Source organism: Gopherus flavomarginatus, chromosome 1 (genome assembly GCF_025201925.1).
Source record: "Gopherus flavomarginatus isolate rGopFla2 chromosome 1, rGopFla2.mat.asm, whole genome shotgun sequence".
In the NCBI taxonomy this organism is placed as follows: domain Eukaryota; kingdom Metazoa; phylum Chordata; order Testudines; family Testudinidae; genus Gopherus; species Gopherus flavomarginatus.
In genome coordinates, this window is record NC_066617.1 from 94,677,842 (window position 1) to 94,696,479 (window position 18,638).

Genomic DNA, 18,638 nt, shown 5'->3' on the forward strand with positions numbered 1-18,638 from the left:
GGATTATTTCATCTACGACTGAAATACAATAATTTCTGGGACAGAATATGGCAACTCATTAGTAGCACACAACAAAAACAACGCTTCCATTTTAGAAAGAACGAAGACTTTCTCCAAATGAAACTGCAGGCTGATTTTAGGTTAGTAGAATATAATTCTCCAAGTTGGAATTTGTTAGGACCACCAACACTGACCCCACCCCATTTATGTAAATAGAGACATTCAGTTATGTTTATGAATTTACTTTGATTTATAACTAATACCAACAGAGACACATTTAAAGCTCTGAGTGTCCCCATAACAAATTAAAATCACAATATCAAATACAAGCATAAATTACATTGCTCGCATTTTTTCCATCCACCTCATCTACAAATGGACCTTGTAGCATGTGATAGGGTATACCAGGCCTTCCCTGCCCCCGTGCTGGATGCATCAACATCCTGACAAATTTGCCTAAAGACAGAGTGTCGCATGGGAAAGAAGGGCCATGAGTGCAGATCTCCTAGCACGGCCTAGAGAAGCCACTCAGGCTCTGGTCCTGGCAGAACCAATAAGACTTGGTCCTTCAGCAGCTACAAGAGCCCTGAGGAGGCAGTAGGCAATCAGACTCCCCTGTCTGCTTCTGCTAAGAGGGAGCATGGGGGGAAGCTGGGGGAGGAGAGCAGCTCCCCAGTGTTAACCCAAACCATCCATGACAAGATCTGGGGCTCACAATTTGCCTCACCTTCAGTTTAAGCATGCAACAAACTCTTCATTTTTATTGAAAGCTTAAAAGCCCAGGTGGCCATCTCTGTAGATTAATTTCTACTAACTGTTACTCATCTAGCAAAGGGCATATGGCACAAGATGTCTTGCTCCTGGCAAGCTGTGACATAGCTTCTCTGGAAAGTTAGCTGATCTGGCAGACCACATGAGAAGCATGATCCAGAGCAGATCAAGCTTCACAGAGAATAACATGTTGACAGCCCAGTTTCTTCTGTATCAAGGTCTTCTGTTGACCACAATTGCAGCAGTACAGTTTAGGGAGAGAGGTGGTCTCATGGGCAACTAAGTCCCAAACTATTTAGTACTTTATAAGTGAAACCCAACCCTTCAGCTCCACTTGGATACCAACAGGCAGCCAGTGCAGATCCCAGAGCACCAGCATTATGTGCTCTTAGTGTAAAATTCCACTCAATAAGCAGGCAGCTGCATTCTGCACCAGCTTCAGTTTCCAAGTGATATCAAGATATAGCTCCCAGTGGAGCTCATTAGAGTAGTCTAGGCTGAAAGTGACAGAAGCATGAACAATGGTGGTGAGGTCTGCCTGCATCTGAAAGAAACTGTCACATTCATCTCACCAGATACAAGACTCTTGGCTATAGCTTCTAGCAAAGCACCCTGGAGCAGTCGTCAGTCTAACAAAACACCCATATTACCAACATGTTCCATAAATGGCTGTCCCTTCATCTGGGGATCTGATATAATCTTTGCAAATTCTTTTGATAGTTTCCCTCAACCCACTCAACCTCAATCTTATGTCTGTGATGCTTCAGCCAGCTAGCTCTCAGCCTGCTTACTACAAACAAATCTTTCTTTGCCTCCTGCACAACCATGGCATCATAAAACTGTAAAAGTTCTTAATGTTCCAGTTAGTCTAATTAGCACAAAACTTCCTCCTGAAGTGCCCTAGCAGTCACCCCACTTGCTCCCCTTTTGCAAGTCATCTGTAAACCATGGCAGCGTAGGAGATGAAAAAACTGTAAAAAAAGAGGATGTTGGGGATACTGTATTAATAGCCGTGAACAAAAAAATCATTATAAAGTTCAACCAGGCCATGAATATTATGGTCTGCTGGCAAAACAGCATTTTCAATCAGAGTCCTGCAGAACCAAACCAAATCCACCACCTTAAGAGGAGAGGACTGTCCTAATGTGGGTTAACAGTCAGTAAAGGCTAAATGGTAAAGACATGGGATCTTTAATCACCTTACAAGTTCAGGACCTAAGTTCTATAGCTCATTTGAAAGGTGATAATGCCAATCATAGGCAAAAAAGAATGAAAATGGGCCACATTCTGCTTTTAGTCACTTGTTATAACTCACAGAATATTTTAGCCCATTTCGTCTGACCTGGATCTCTGGAGGCAAGCACTGTGAACTGTTACAATTTATTCTGTGGAACAAATATTATTCACACCTTCATGCTCACTGTGGTTGGAGCCTCCCACAATGATTCTGATGCATTACACCCCAGTGGGCTTCACAGTCAATACTGAACGCTTCCTACTGCATGGAAACCCCTGCTGGTCAACACTTACCGTGGGAGCAGCATGAAGTTAAGCCTGTCCGCTCTGTCTCTTTCTGCCTTGTAGAGCTCCGTCCTCTCCTCTACCAGATGCTCTAGGTTCCGGGAATACAGCTGCAGACGCCGGATCAAGGTATCCATGTAGTTTTCATTGGTCTGACTGTGGTAGTTACTGGGAACAGTGGTAGGGAAAAGGATGAAGAAAGCACATTGGCAGGACACGGACAAAAGTGAGCTACAGAAGGTTATTTCAGAGTGTGGCTTCCTTGCAGTTAGAATGGAAATTGCTCAAAGCTCATAATTTCACCTCTTAGCAAAGGCTTATTTTTAAGGCATAAAGGCCTCAGGCCCACCCAGGTCACACTGTCTTGCTAGTTTTCTGAGCCCCAGTTCTCCTGGCCCTGCTAATCTCCACAGTTTCAGGTCACTTAAAATAACCAGAGACACATATATTCAATGGGAGAGAGTACCATGGAAAGTGAGAATCCTGAGAAGGAGCTAGAGGTGACAGGAGGCAGCAAATTAAATATGAATTTGCAGTGGGATATAGCACTAAAAAAAGCCAATGCAATTTTGGGCTGCCTTTGCAATGGCATCTTATCACCAAACGGGGAAGTAACAGGTTGTGGGTCATATTTCACTCATTGAGATCTGCTAGTTTCCACTGGTGGGACCTGGACTGAAGATTCCCATCAATGGATCATCTGCCAGAAGCAGAGATGATATAGCACAAGCTATGCTTCACTTGGGGTCCTGAGCTAGCAGATGCAGCCTATGAAATAGATGGGGCCAAGATGACTGGAAGATCCAATAATTCAGATTCTGATAGAGCCCTGGCTGGATTTTAAACTGCCTTTTCCCCAAGCAAAACATCCATGTTAAGGTGGCAGTGAAACCAACTGCCCTCTCCTGGGGTAAGCCCCCTTCTAATGCAGCTGCTGCTGCAGTTGTTAGGCATGAATTGTGTGTTGCTGCATGCCCCTGGAGGTGAATCTAACTATTTTTCTGCACTTCTTTGGTGTGACCTCATCTGGAATGTTGTGTTCAGTTACAGACACCACATTATCAGAACAATAATGACAATCTGGAAGTTCAGAGAAGAGCAATACAAATATAAGCATGCGGCTGGTGGGACAGACTTATAGGGATAGGTTTAAAAGTTGTGAAATAGTCTCTGAAAGGAAGTGGCTGAAAACCCATTGCTTGGGACTTTTAAATAACTAGATTAGAAAAAGCATGGTAGAGAACTCATTTCACTCAAACCCTATAATTATCTTACTGTGGGTAACCTGATCTTTTCAATCACCTCCCTTTGTGGTCATTTGAATCCATTAATCTCACCAAAACAAGTCACCTAAACTTTTAAATCATCTCGTCCCCAGAATATCCAACTCCATCAATTTCCTGAAACCTCGACATCATGACCCACTATCGGACACTTGGGTAGTCTCTATTTACACAATATAATAATTTGGGCTCTGGGTGATCATCTCTCTCACACACCCACACCTGCCCCAGTCAAGTGAGCTCTGTTTTTCCACTGATTGAGACATGCTGCATCAGAATACACACCTAGAACTATCAGCATCCAAGTAGCTGGGAGTTCAGAACACAGTGCTTACCTGAATATTTTAGCCAGAGTGCTCTCAATTTTCTTAAAGTCAGGCCTTTTCTCTGGATCTTCCTCCCAGCAACTTTTTACAAGCATATACACCTGAGAATGTACAACCCAGGGGAAATTCAGGTGAGCAGTTGCAAAGAAGGGTAATAGGGTTAAACAGCAAGACAAGGATCTGTTCACTAGTCAATATGGAACTCCTCTCCCATCCCGATTGGCCAGTAACCTATTAAAATGTGACCAATTGTTATTAATCTGTGACCAGGAAATTCATTATAGGCACCTTACAGCAACCCTCACTTCATGTTAGCCACTGGTCAGCAGACTGATGATACTGACATTCAGTAATGACTACCAACCTGAACAGAATTTGAATCAGTGGTCCATAAATGAAAGCCAAGTGAAAGGATCCAATCTCCCAACCTGGTACCAGACTGTAACTATTGACCTAGAAGTGAAAGCCTTAGTAATTCCATCCCCAATTCCCTGAGCTTGGGTCCTGTCTGGAACTGGTGACTCAGAGATAAAACATCATGCTGTTACCAGTCCTCTGAGATACCCTCTCTAGTGTTTAATGATTATTGTGGTTTAATAATATCAACATTTTAAAAGACATATGACTGTAATATAGAAATGAATACTGTACTACTGTTTGAAAGTGTTGTCAAAAGATAATAGTAGCCCTTTCCCAAATAATTGCATAGATAACTCCACTTAAGAATATAGGATTTGCCACACTGGATCAGACAATTCATTAATGAAGTCCAGTATCTGGGCTCTTGTCATGTAGAATCAGATGATTAATCACTTAGCCCAGTTATCCCACCTGCAGAATTGGCTAATAGCTGATGCTTCAGACAAAGGTAAAACACCCTCCCCATGATGCATCTAGTCAAGACAAACAGATACTGTGCCATACTAAACATACATGTGTCAAGTATCAGAGGAGTAGCCATGTTAGTCTGGATCTACATGCATCCGATGAAGTGGGTATTCACCCACGAAAGCTCATGCTCCAATACGTCTGTTAGTCTATAAGGTGCCACAGGACTCTTTGCTGCTTTTAAACATACATGTGTTCCTTAAAAAGAAACAAGGATCTTCTTTGTCCCATATGTCCCATCACAATTTTAATGCAATTTAAAAAACATAATTCTAAAAGTGGGGAAAATATCCTCTGATTTGTTTGGGTTTTTTTTTTCTTTTCCAGTGGATTGGCAAACACCTCCCACTGGACACCATGTGAATTCAGAAAGAGTCACCCTTAACACATGTTGTAGTTGTTGGAAGAGACCAGGTGCACAAGAAGGAAATGCTGTGTTGTGAGCACTGGAGTGAGGAAGAAAGAAGTCCAGTGAATTACATTTCACTGCACTGATGTTAACTATGGGACATTTTTTCTTCCTGAAAGGCCACAGCATTGGAACATACAGTGTGTATAGCCTTCATCCTCCCACACCAGCCACCTCTGGCCTGGCTAGAAGCATTCCTCTTTTCCTTTACTGTAGGCTTACTTCCAGCTCTCCTTCTCCCGCAGTCTCTGGGACCAGGTCTGGGCGGAAGGGTCTAACTCCTTTGCCACTCTCCACTCTGTAAAGTTTCTCTAATGAAAAAAAAAGTGCAATATTTAAACAATAAAGCAGCAGTGCATTTCTGGGTGAGTTCAGTATGCGAAGGCAGTTTTCTAAATAGAGATGGGCCCAAAGCAAAAGCATGGCTCTGGACACCCATGTTTTTTTAATCTGGATCTGAACTTTGGGGGGTTTCTAGTTATAAGGCTCAAGGCCAGAACAGAGAGACTTGAAGCCACCTGAGAAATGAAAGGAACAGGAATGTATATGTGCATGTATTGGGCATGATAGACATGGACATGACAACCTCCCAAGTGGGCAGTAGCCATATTAGTGCCTTTCTCAGGATGGGGTGTAGCCACAGGAAAGGCAATGTGAGAAGCCCATTAGGATATTATGGCCCGATTTTCAGAAGTTCAGAGCACAATCTCACAAAGGCAATTGAAGCTGCAGATACTCGGCCCCTTTACCAATCAGAGCTTTAATATATATGAGTATAATTTTGAAACATAGCAATTTGTTGCCTTATTTGTACCCATAAGCAGGAAGACACTGTCCCATCCTACCAAAACTCTCTGACTCCTGAACACGTCAGAATCCAGGTCATGTTTTCAAAAATCATTCATATTGTGACATCAACAAACCATTAGCTTGCTTCCTAACTTGCAATAATGAATGTTCTGCTAGCCCAACCATGTAAAGGGCTTCTGGTAAGCGATATCACAAATTATTCTACACATACAGCAGGGGGATTTTTTACCTATTACTTGTCCTTCTATCTATCTATCTATCTATCTATGGTATTTACAGCATGCCAATCATCATAGTATCTAGATGCTCCATTTCAGAGGCAGAATATGACTGAAGCATAATTCCAAAAAATCTTCATTTGTTACCTGTCCTCTCTCTGATCCTAGGCCAAACATATATAAAAGAGGAACAGTTAAGGGCTTTAAAAACCTTCCTAATAGTGAGTCCCAATCCCCACTGATTCTTGGCAGCATACTATAGAAACTTAACCCCTAAGCTGTTTAAATGTATGCTAAACTTATTTAACCAACTTCTGAAATCAGGATCAATATCAGAACCTATTACATCAACCACTCATATATTCCTAATACTAAAATAAAGGGAAAAGCTCCGTGGAGTGTGGATGTAATCTTATTGCTAAAGAGAAACTTTAAAATCTTAACAAAAGATTGGCCCACAGATTTATAAAAAGTTACTCGGTGAATCCAGAGTGGCCGAAGAAGCTTCAGGCACAATAGATTTACCCACTACTAATCTGCTCCCAATTGTACTCCCACACAGAACCAGGCATCATTTGACACACAGTATGCTCTTGGGCAGACAGGGTTATGAAGATGACCAATATGCCGTGAATATAATATGTTTAGCTAACGATTCCCTATCTTTTAACTAAGTAGAGCACTGTAAACTTTCCAAAAATGGTGGTTATTTGCTTGTTTGGTTTTAGGGAAACAAAAACCCAAAAGTAAATCCGAAATGTCCCTTCCCCATCAAATGAGCTTTCTCAGATGTTCATTTGTATTGACTTAGCAATTTGAAAGGCTGTGTTTCCCAGAGTATAAACATTACATGTCTGGGCAGGGAGCATGCTGAGGTTATCCCAGAAATTCTTCTAACATGTTTAGAGGGAAAAAGCTAATTGGGAGTCTGAGGTGTTGCCGTACTATGTGTTTAAACAAACACAGGGAGGGTTTGGCAGGATGGCTCAGAGGCAGAAGAGGTGTCTGAACTTGTTATCAATATGCAGTCTGGGGAATTCTAAACTCTTACATACATATGGTTATTCTAATTTATAATGATAGATGGATTCTGGTGTTGTGGCATTGGATTTACATCATACAAACAAAATTTGTCCATTTCAGGAACAATACAATGTTGGCTTCCCAATAAAAGAAACTTCTTCGATATCTGCGAACAAGAAGCTTCATAGTTAAGTTTGTCCATTATGGGTCTTTTATTAGCATAGCCTTCTATCCAGGTAAACCTAACACAATTATCTCACTGGCCTACAAAGCTTTTGGCAAAGTCTTTTACAAATCAGGCAGATAGAGACCTAAAAGTTGTGTTCATAATATGAGGAAGGGTCATGCATTGTCCACAATCAGATGAAAACTGGACTAAAGGTAAAATTTTCAGAACTGCCTAAGTGACTAAGAAGCCACTAGGACTTAAGTTTACGTCACTGAGGCAGTTTTGAAAATGTTGCTTTTAATTCCACTGAAGATGAAGCCCCAGCTGGCCTCAGCAGAACTTTAATGGTGTTCTGCTTTAGTAGTTGCATAGACTTACTGTTTCATCATACTAACCATCTTCTGGATCAAAGGATTCAATACCTCCCTGCTTGCTTTTACTAGCCATGAGAGGTATGGGTCCACAACTCAAAAATCACAAGCTGATGTTCACCCAATGACTCCATAACTTCATGTAGCAAAACTTCCTAGAATGCCCCTTGTCACAGAATGTGGGGGGAGACAAGGCCCTGCACCCCCAGCTTCCTGCGATTCACCATGACTCTCAGCCAGTCAGTAAAACAGAAGGTTTATTAGACGACAGGAACACAGTCCAAAACAGGTCTTGCCAATAAAGACAACAGGACACCCTTTAGTTAGGTCCATCTGGGGACCCCGGGGAGGCCACAGCCCTGTTGGTCGGGGTGGCCCTCTCTATTTCCCCGCAAGCTCCAAACTGAAACTCCCTCCAGCCTCTCACTCAGCCTCCCCCCAGCTCCTCCCCCAGCCTTTGTGTCCTTTGTCCAGTTTCCTGGCCAGAGGTGTTACCTGGCCTCCAACCCCCCTCCTGGGTTCTCATGTTACATGCTCAGGTATGCTCCCTTCCCCAATGCAGGCAGTTCCAGCAAAACTCCCCTGCAACCTTCCCAGGTCAACACTCCCCAGCATTCAAATGGCACATCAAGAACATTCCCACTTCATCATACCCCTCAAGTCATAGGTCTGCTCTCTAAAATAGCAGCCAATTTGGCGCAAATATAATTAATCTTCTCCCTGAAACATGTGGAAAATTCCCTGCAGCACAAAAGATCCGATTAGGTTTCTGAGCCAAGGAAACCAGAATTTACCAGGCTGTCAACTATTTCAAACAGTATCATGAAATGTGATTTCATGGATGCAGTGGAGAAGAAAATTTTCTTTTCTTGAAACATTATTGGTGAGATCTGCAAAATGCTGTAGTGAATGCCTAACTAGCCCACCTACAAATGCCAAGCACTCTTATTTCATGTCATTGGGTTTCCTTTGTCCTTTTGGTATCCATGTGGATTTGTTGTAGATGTTTGGTATTACTGAATTGTGACATGTTGGAATATGTAATGTTGCAACGGGGAGGAGGGAAGGAAAAACAATACAAATCTTATTTAAAAAAAATCACAGCTATTACTCACAGGTGTCATTACTATTAGACTCTTCATTCATTGTCCAGTAAGAAAAGTAGCAGCTCAAGTACTTAACAGAGACAGTGTTTTTCACTAAAAGTTGTGGAAAATATGACAGTCACAGCCACAACATCCAAATGCTATGGTTGTAGCATAAGATAGATGTGGGTTTTAAGGCTTTTACCTTTATGGTCCCGGCAGAAGTTAGTGTAGAAGGTCTCCCTGCGCAAGATGATCTCCTGTGCAATGATCCCATAGCTGTACACATCACCTTTCTGAGACACATCAGCATGACGAAGGTGTTCAGGAGCTGTCCACAGATCTGAGCAGCCACAAGTGGTAGATACAGAGAGAGATGAAACTGATTTGTGTGAGCTTCTTCAGAACCTCATCCCCTTCATGTTGTTTTAATTTTATCTTCTTACTATTGTTACTCCCATCCCCACTAGAGCTTGGTATTGTTTAGATATTTGTACAGCTGTTGTGTGGAAGGGCTGACTTCTATAAACACTGAATAACTGACTACCAGATATGCTTAGGTTCAAACACAAGTTGTTGAGCTAGATGCAGGAATTACTGTGTGAGGTTCTATGGCCTGTGTTGTGCAGAAGCTCAGACTGGATGGTGATAAGGTCTGGCCTTAAATTCCCTGAACCTATGAAAATAATCTCCAAATGCTTTTGAGGCTGACAGCATCATTGTATCATAACATCTGTGGCTAGATAACAACATACATATGTATTTCTTGTACACCGGTCACCAAGATATCTAGACATTGTGGTGTTATTCTGTTGTGCCAACCTATCATGACATGTTATTCTATCATAATGTAAAGCAAAATCATTCTCTTAGCTGCAACACAGCAGTCATAATGCAAACACCACCCTGTTGTGATGAAATAACTTTGTTTCAAGGGATGAATTCTAACACCCAATAATTCTCAGTTTGCTTGTAACAATATTTCCCCCTGAGCTACCAGAGAAAGAAGAGAAACCTGTTACTAATATAAAAATAAGAGTGTAAGAACGCCCCTACTGGGTCAGACCAAAGATCCATCTAGCCCAGTATCCTGTTGTCCGACAGTGGCCAATGACAGATGATCCAGAGGGAATGAAGAGAACAGGTAATCATCAAGTGATCCATCCCGTCACCCATTTCCAGCTTCTGGCAAACAGAGACTAGGGACACCATCCCAGCCCATCCTGGCTCATAGCCATTGATGGACCTATCCTCCATGAACTTATCTAGTTCTTTTTTAAACCCTGTTATAGTCTTGGCCTTCACAACATCCTCTGGCAAGGAGTTCCATAGGTTGACCATGTGTTGTATGAAAAAAATCCTCTTTTTTTTGTTTTAAACCAGCTGCCTATTAATTTTGTCTGGTGATCTCTAGTTCTTCTGTTATGAGGAGTAGTAAATAACACTTCCCTATTTACATTCTCCACACCAGTCATGATTTTATAGACCTCTATCATATCCCCCCTTAGTCATCTCTTTCCAAACTGAAAAGTCCCAGTCTTATTAATCGCTCCTCATATGGAAGCCATTCCATACCCCTAATCATTTTTGTTGTCAATAATTTCAGTAAAATGAATATAAATATGAAATGTGACAATGAGAACACCCTGAGCGGGAGGAGTATAACATTTACATTCAGCACACTTTTCCTAGCCACTAATTTTCCATATTCCTACCTCTATTACTGCAAATGTTTGTGTGTGAATCTAAGAACTTTCTCTTGCCATTCCAGCCCCAGGTTCTCTTCTGTCTATGTATCACAGAGATGATATAATATATGTTTATGACATTCTAGCTGCTAATCATACAAATGATTCCAGTGTCACAATTTCAGGTTTATATCTTCACTCAAAAATCAAGTGGGAGGAGAAGATAGGTGGGGAGAAGAGAGGAATGCTTATTTATACAGAAATACTCCATGACGATTAGCAGAAATAGAAAAAAGGTGATAAAAAAACAGCGAAAGCTATGATTTACTGGAACTCTATCTAAGGAATATAAAATATTAAGGATCTCTTTAGAGAATTATTTTAAAATGTAAAAATTATGTAAATTTATGTAAAATGACCTGTTAATGTTTGAATTACATCATAATACGTCACAACATATTGTGATATTTCATGCAGACACTCCACTGTTTTGTGATCAATACTATCATGATGTACCTCACCTCTTTTCTGCCCTGTCACATAATCTCATCACTGTTGGTGTGTCAGAGTGACTGTCTCCTTTGAGAGGGAGCAGGGTCCAGTGCACTGTAACTGATCAGCTGCCTCCATATTGGGTTTCAGAAAGAGAGAAAGGGCAGGTGAGAGCTGCCTGAGAAAGAAAAGAGAGACCAAGAACCAGATAGGAGCAGCAGAGGAGAGTTGTTGGAGACAGAGAGGAGCAGAGGAGAGCTGGCAAGAGTTACTGGAGGAGCACTACAGGAGACTGGGAGGGTGGGAGAAAGATGGTGATGGGAGCTGGTACCGAGGGCTGTTGGGAAGACCTGAAGTTGAAGAAAGTTGTTAGTGAGCCCCAGCTAGAGCTAGGGAGCCCTGCCAAGTTGCGGGAAAGCTCGTGCAAAAGCCCCAGGACAAAGAGGAAAAATATACTTGGTCAGGGAAAGCTGAGAATGAAATAAGAGGGCTGATGCTGGAGTGTGGATCCCAGGAGCAGGGGTAGGACTCACAAGCAAGGAGGCCTGGGGAATTGGAACACTGTGGGGATCCCTTTTGTACCAGGCCTGAATGGAGGGCTGCAGGAAGCCGAGCCCCAAAACAAGAGGGTTGAATCTGGAGAGATGTTCCTTAAGCAGGACAGGACTCACAGGCAGGAAGGCCTGGGAAGTAGAACACTGCAGTGAGTTCTCTTGAGGAAGGCCTGACTTGGAAAGCTCTGGTACCACAGTTGTGGGAGCAAAGCAACTCTGATAACTCTCCAGCATATGGCCTGGAGAGTGGGCCCTGGAACAAGGGCAAAGGAACTGTGAACAGAGTGGTGATTGACTCTTGGGTGGGTGACCTGGAAATCACTGAAGAGCGCATGAAAAACTGTTTTGTTTATACCAGTCGTACCTTTGGATTTGGAGAGAATGGTTTTATCATGAGGGTTATGCAGATTGCTGAATGTGTACATGAATACATTATGCCCACAAGTGGGCTTTTGAATGGACATTGAGAGAGACTGTGTTTTTTGTTTGTTTTTTTTAATGGCTGGACCAGGAGAAACTGAGGTAGTTGAACTAGTTGTGCTGCAGTCTGCTGCAGGGGGACACTTTAGCTGGGGCCGCCCTGCCACATGCTATAAGAAAGAGCTTTTTCCCTGCAGTTCCTGCCATCTCAACAACCTTCCTGTCTTGCCCTCTCACAAACTCCCCCTGCTTTCCAAATATCAGTTGAAACTATATCTTTCTTTCCTCTCTTCTTTTTACCACTTGCTTCCTTTTCCTTCTGCCATTACTTCTCTCTGTGACTGTATTATTTAGCTCAGTAAAATGTTTTCAGACACAGTTTGTATGAAAGATGTGATACAAAATAAAGTTGTATTGCATGTCATGCATTCATTTCTCTGTACTCAGTATATCTAATGCATAATAGATCACAGGATATCATGTAGCTTTTTAGAGAGTAAGCATTAAAAAGTCTCAGTGGATTAAGAAAATCTAACTTTCCACAACATTATAGTGAGTATGTGTTAGACAAATCAGTAAGTGTACTTTTGCATAGAAACATACATATTGCTTTCACTTAAACCTATTTCCCCACATGCTGTAGTTTAGCCTAATAGTCCCACAATCTTATAAGGAGATGAGAAGAGTTGGGATTGTGACTATTTTTGCATACCTTTCCTTGGAGGAAGAATGGAATTGCAGCCAAAATCAGTGATCTTCACCACCATGCGGCTGTCCACTACACAGTTTGTGGACTTGAGGCGGCCATGGACCTCAGTTTTACTTGAGTGCAGGTAGGACATTCCCTGTGAGAAAAAGACAGAGAGAGAGACTGTATGTGATTTGATTGCTACCAACATTAGTAAGAATTTGAAGGTTCATCATAAAATGTATCTAGGTACTTACATGGCCCTCATCAGCATAGTATCTGAGCATGTCACAATTATTAAAGAATTTTATCCTCACTACTACCCTATGAGGTAGGGAATATTTTACCAAAGGGGATTTTCCAAGGTCAAATTAGAGCTCTGCAATGAAGCTAGGTCTCTAGAGTTCCAGGCCAGTGCCTTACCCAGATTATCCTTCTTTCCAACTAACACTGTCTGATACTGAGATGTGCTTCTTGACAGTGCTAGATCTGCTGAGTTTGGGAAATTTATTTCCTTCAAGGGAAGTTCATTGAATTTGCAACAACTGCTTTTATGGTGTTTTTAGTAAAGTTACAGTTTCGTATAAGTATTTTACAACCCTAAAAACGTGGCTGGGGAAATGTCCCAGTTTTTTATTTTGTAAAGAATGAGCATCTTAGCTAAATGAAAAATCCCCATTAACTGACAAAAATATTAGATTGTATCCTTTCTGTAGACATCAATCTACAAGTGAGACTCATAATCAGCAGCACTTGAGCAGGTCTGATTCTCTGAAGTAGAGGGCAGCTGAAGGATCAATGCAGAGATTACTGGATGACATTCTATGGCCTGTGTAATGCAGGAGGCCAGGTTAGATGATCATGAAGGTCCTTCCTGATCTTACAATTTTTGAATCTATATACACTAGTCCATACATAATACCTGCAGTCTGTGGGCTAACTTCAGAGGTGAATCTGCCAGTTCCCTCAGCAAGCAGGTTATGCTAATTCAGATGTTTTTAGACTCCGGCTTCCTGAACCCTCTTTCTCCGACACACATACTTGCAGACATGTAATTTGCATCCCTTTATTCATCACTTCTGAATTTGGCCCACTTAGTCTAGGACCGTCAAAGATGGCATATCTGGTATGTCAAGGAGCTGGAAGAGCGATGTAGTGGGAGAAACAACTGGTAGGTAGCTGTAAATTTAAGTAGGCGGCATACAATTTACACCTATTTACAGTCTCCTATTAGTTGTTTTTCCTTCTACACCTCTCTCTTCTGGCCCTTTGATATGTAAAATGCAATCTGTATGCTCAGGAGGCTAGAAGGTGTATATGACACCCATTTAGATCCCCTCTGAATTTGGCCCCATAGTTTTACACACACACACACACATTCAAATGTCATCCTCAAGGATGACAGGTGATAATCACGAATGTGGATTATACCAACTGAGTGATCATAATCACAGGGTGCGTGACATGCTGCTCTTTCACAAGAGAGAACTGTGCTTTGCTTATAGTAGGGGAAGAGTCAGGTAGTGTTGTGAGATAGTTGAGACAGGAACAGCAGTGGTATGTTTGAACTCCAATCCTAGTGGAATGCCAGCAATACATATATCATGCTGGAACCTGTGGAGACTATGTAATAATGTGTGTCCAAAGGAAACACTTCCTAACACTGCTGCTACTCCCATGCAGCCCTGCTGACACCACCTAGTGTAAAAGCTGCAAATTTGACACCATCAGCTCAGGATTGAACAAAGACTGTGAATGGCTTGCCAATTACAGAACCAGTTTCTCCTCTCTTGGTTTTCACACCTCAACTGCTAGAACAGGGCCTCATCCTCCCTGATTGAACTGACCTCGTTATCTCTAGCTTGCTTGCTAGCACACATATATATACCTGCCCCTGGATATTTCCATTACATGCATCTGAGGAAGTGGGTATTCACCCACGAAAGCTCATGCTCCAAAACGTCTGTTAGTCTATAAGGTGCCACAGGATTCTTTGCTGCTTTTACAGATCCAGACTAACACGGCTACCCTCTGATACTTGACACCTAGTGTAGACAGCCTACAACTGCAGGCCCTTCTGCAAGTTTCAGGGCCCACTTTCTGCTTCTGCATCTCGTGTGCACTCCTGCTGACACCAACCCAGGAAGGAAATCCACTAGAGCAGAAACGCCACACCAGTTTTGGCCTCTTACAAGATGATTCCAGGGCCACCCAGAGGGGGAGGCAAGTGGGGCAATTTGCCCCAAGCCCCGAGCCCCACAGGGGCCCCAATGAGAGTTTTTCAGGGCCCCTGGAGCGGGGTCCTTCACTCGCTCTGGGGGCCCCGGAAAACTCTTGCTGGGCCCAGGCCCCGGAGCTTCTTCCGCTCTGGGTCTTCGGCGGTGGGGGGTCCTTCCACTCCAGAGTGAAAGGACCCCAGCTGCCGAATTACTGCCAAAGCGGGACCCGCCACTGAAGTGTGGGGTCTTCAGCGGTAATTCAGCGGCGGGGGGTCCTTGCTGCGGGTCTTCAAGGCACTTCAGGGTCAGCTGAAGATCTGGGGAAGCAGAAGGCAGAACTCACAGGTAGGGTAGCAGTCAGAGAGGCAGGAATTGGGTGCAGGGGAACAAGAGCTGGTGATGGAAGGTACAGGGCTGCAAGAAGTAGGTGTTGGATTATTGAACTGCAGGAAGTAGCAATTGGGTCTGAGGGATGCATGAGCTGGATATTGATGCAAATGGGAGCTGGAGGGCAGTGAAGCAAGAGACGGATGTAAGCAGAGAAGGAGCTGCTGGGATAAAAGTAGGGAATAGTGTGTGTGCATGAGGGTCAGGTAAGGTGATGACAGCAGAGTGGTGTTTGGTAATCACTAGGCCACACCATAGCCCTCCACTCTAAAACCAGCTCGAAACTGCAAATCACCAAGGACTCATGTGCTTATGAGGACTCCTCAGAAAACTTGTTTGAATCATCTTGACTGGTTCAAATAACATCAGGTGATATGCCATAGAAAGGGCCTCATACTCCTTTTATTCTTGACTCCAATATCCATTTACAAATAGTACAGTGGCTAACAGGTTGTCTGTGAAATCCTGGCCCCATTGAAGTCAACGAGAATTTTGCCAGTGACTTCATTGAAGCCAGTATTCGCCCCGTATCTCATGGTATGATCTCATCAGATCTGATACTCTCAACAGGGTCAGCCTTGGTCAGTGCCTGGAAGGGAGTCGTATGAAGATTAACTGCAAACCATTAAGAAAACTTGTTTGTAAGATTCCAGAAGAGAGGGAAACATGTCCACAGTTGTTATTTAAAAGAGCTCTTAATGCTGAAGGTTAACTGAATGTGAAATAGTCATTACCAGGACCAACGAACTGTGACAATTTGGATTAAGGAGATTTTAATAAAGAGTGAGATTTTCATTATCACATTGAAACAGACATAACAGAATCATTCATCACAGAGACCACATCTGAGCAGAGGCATGTAGGGAAATGGAAGGACTGGCCAGGAATGGGAGTAGGAATGATGGAGCAGTAAGAAAGGTAAGGGCATAGATTATCTAAATCTGTATGTGAAATTCTTGGTCCCCATTTCACTAAAAATAAAACAAATACATATTTAATTTAAAAAAAACCTTGTTTTACTACCTATCTCAACTCTCCACCTTCCAAAAATGGAAATACAGTACAAGTTTTGTTATCTGTCATCTTGGGGAAATGGGGGGAGGGGCGGGCGGTAAGTAAAAAATTCCAGTTAACTGGGAGGGGGTTTAGGGCTGGGGGTTGGGGCACGGAAGGGAGTGTGGGGCATGGGCTCTGGGAGGGAACTTGGATGCAGGAGGGGGCTCGGGCACAGGTATCGACTCCAAGGGTGCTCCAGCCCTGGAGCACCCATGGAGAAAAAATGAGCAGGTGCTTAGCACCCACCAGCAGCTAAGCTCTGACCCTCTCCCCCACTCCCGCTCACTGGCGGCCCCCTCCAATCAATTCCTCTCCTGCCCTCCCAGCACCTCCTGAATGCTGTGGATCAGCTGTTCAGTGACAGCGGCATGCAGGAGGTGCTGGAAACGTTGGTGAGGAGCAGGGCACGGTGCAGGGGGGATATGAAGAGGCGGGGCGGGAGTGAGGCCTTGGGGGAAGGGGTAGAGTGGGGCATGGCTAGGGCAGAGTGAGGGTGGGAAGAGGCAGGGCAGGGGTGGGCCAATGAGAGCACTGGAACCAGTGCTTGGGGCCAGGGCAGCATGCAGAGCTGCCTAGCCGTTCCTCCTCTTGGGAGCAGCAGAGATGTGTCACCGCTTCCAGGGAGTCACACAGAACAAGGTAGGGAGCCTGCTGATTCCACACCACCTGGACTATGGACTGACTTTCAGTGAAAATCAGAAATGCCAGTTTATTGAGCTTTCCAGCTGGAAAAGTGCCAGATAACACTGCTTTTAGTGTACGTAGTGAAGGTTACTTAAAACCAGCCTTGATTTCAGTGCAGGATGAATTTATTCCCAGGCTAATTTGACTTCACTTCCTGAAATGGTTACACCTAGTACTAGTAGTGAGTTTTACCATGAACATATGAACGGCCATATAGGATCAGACCCAAGGTCCATATAGCCCAGAATCCTGTCTTTTGACAGTGGCCAATGCCAGGTGCCCCAGAGGGAATGAATAGAACAAGTAATCACCAAGTGATCCATCCGCTGTCGCCCATTCTCAGCTTCTGGCAAACAAAGGCTAGGGATACCATCCCTGCCCATCCTGGCTAATAGCCATTGAAAGATTTACCATTTGAAAGATTAACTACAGTGTTCATTTAAAAAAACAAACCCTATTCTGTTGTTTTTGATACAAGACGGTGCAAATCTACCATTCTGAACAAACATTGGAGTTTTTCTTTAAGCAGCTTGCCCAACGCCACACACCATAAATCAGCAGCAGAGCTAGGAACAGAATTTAGGGCTCCCAAGTGCCTAAATCCCTTCTCTAGCCATTAGACTGCACCTTTTCTCTTGGTAGCCTAAAACATATATTATGTTAGGCCAAGAGTGGGAAAACTTTTTGGCCCGGGGGCCACACAGGGTTGCGAAACGGTATGGAGAGTCGGATAGGGAAGGTTGTGCCTCCCCAAACAGCCTGCCCCCTGCCTCCTCCCACTTCCTGCCCCCTGACTGCCCCCCTAAGAACTCCTAACCCATCCAACCCCCCGACTCCGTGTTCCCTGACTGCCCCCTCCTCGGATCTCCACCCCTAACCGTCCCTCAGGAACCCCACCCTCATCCAATCCCTGCTCCTCCCTGTCCCCTGACCACCCACTCATGGGATCCTCTACCCCTAACCACCCACCCCGGGACCCCACCCCCTAGGCAATCCCCCCTCTCTGTTCCCTGACCACCCCCTCCTGGGACCCCCTGCCCATAACTTCCCCTCTGGTACTTCCCCCATCCCCTTTCGGAATGTGGCCCTGCGAACATGGGCGGAGGACTCAGGAGGAGCAGGGGCAGCCATGCAGCCGGAGATTAGCAGCGGTTTCCCCTTCAAAGCCCCGCTTCTCTCCTGCTGGCTGCGCGATCACCCAGTGCTCCTCCTGAGTCCTCTGGCCACGTTCCCCACACTCCTGCCACCCACGCCGCCCACCTGCTCCCCTGCCCCCGCAGTGCAGCCCCTCCCCCCTGTGGGGGGTGCACTGGTGCTGAGCTGCCCAAGTGCCCAGCCCTGCGGCTCCCTGTTGTTGGGGGGCCCGTGCTAGGGCACCTTGTCTTCATGGTTAAATCTGCCCTGAGCCACGCCTCCCGGTCGGAGCCAGCCATGCTGCCGCGCTGCCAGCACGGCAAGCTGAGGCTATTGGGGAGCAGCAGGGGAGGGGCCAGGGATGGCCAGGAGCTCAGGGCGTGGATGTGGCCCACAGGTCTTAGTTTGCCCACCTCTGCGTTAGGCCCTGTCACCTATAGCT

General features: G+C 44.3%; 2 protein-coding genes across 2 annotated transcripts in view; both read right to left on the reverse strand.

The window, feature by feature from the left end:
• The window catches only part of PLBD1 (phospholipase B domain containing 1), a 219,305-nt gene that overhangs the window by 70,821 nt on the left and 129,846 nt on the right, over window positions 1-18,638 (reverse strand). The window lies entirely within an intron of this gene.
• Window positions 1-18,638, reverse strand: part of LOC127042754 (guanylyl cyclase C-like) — a 63,747-nt gene that overhangs the window by 8,472 nt on the left and 36,637 nt on the right. The window contains exons 17-21 of the mRNA XM_050936006.1: window positions 12,741-12,873; window positions 9,080-9,217; window positions 5,421-5,509; window positions 3,911-4,002; window positions 2,302-2,460 (exon numbers count right to left, since the gene is read on the reverse strand). Coding sequence (XP_050791963.1) covers window positions 2,302-2,460; window positions 3,911-4,002; window positions 5,421-5,509; window positions 9,080-9,217; window positions 12,741-12,873 — 611 coding nt within the window. The remainder of the gene's footprint in view (window positions 1-2,301; window positions 2,461-3,910; window positions 4,003-5,420; window positions 5,510-9,079; window positions 9,218-12,740; window positions 12,874-18,638) is intronic.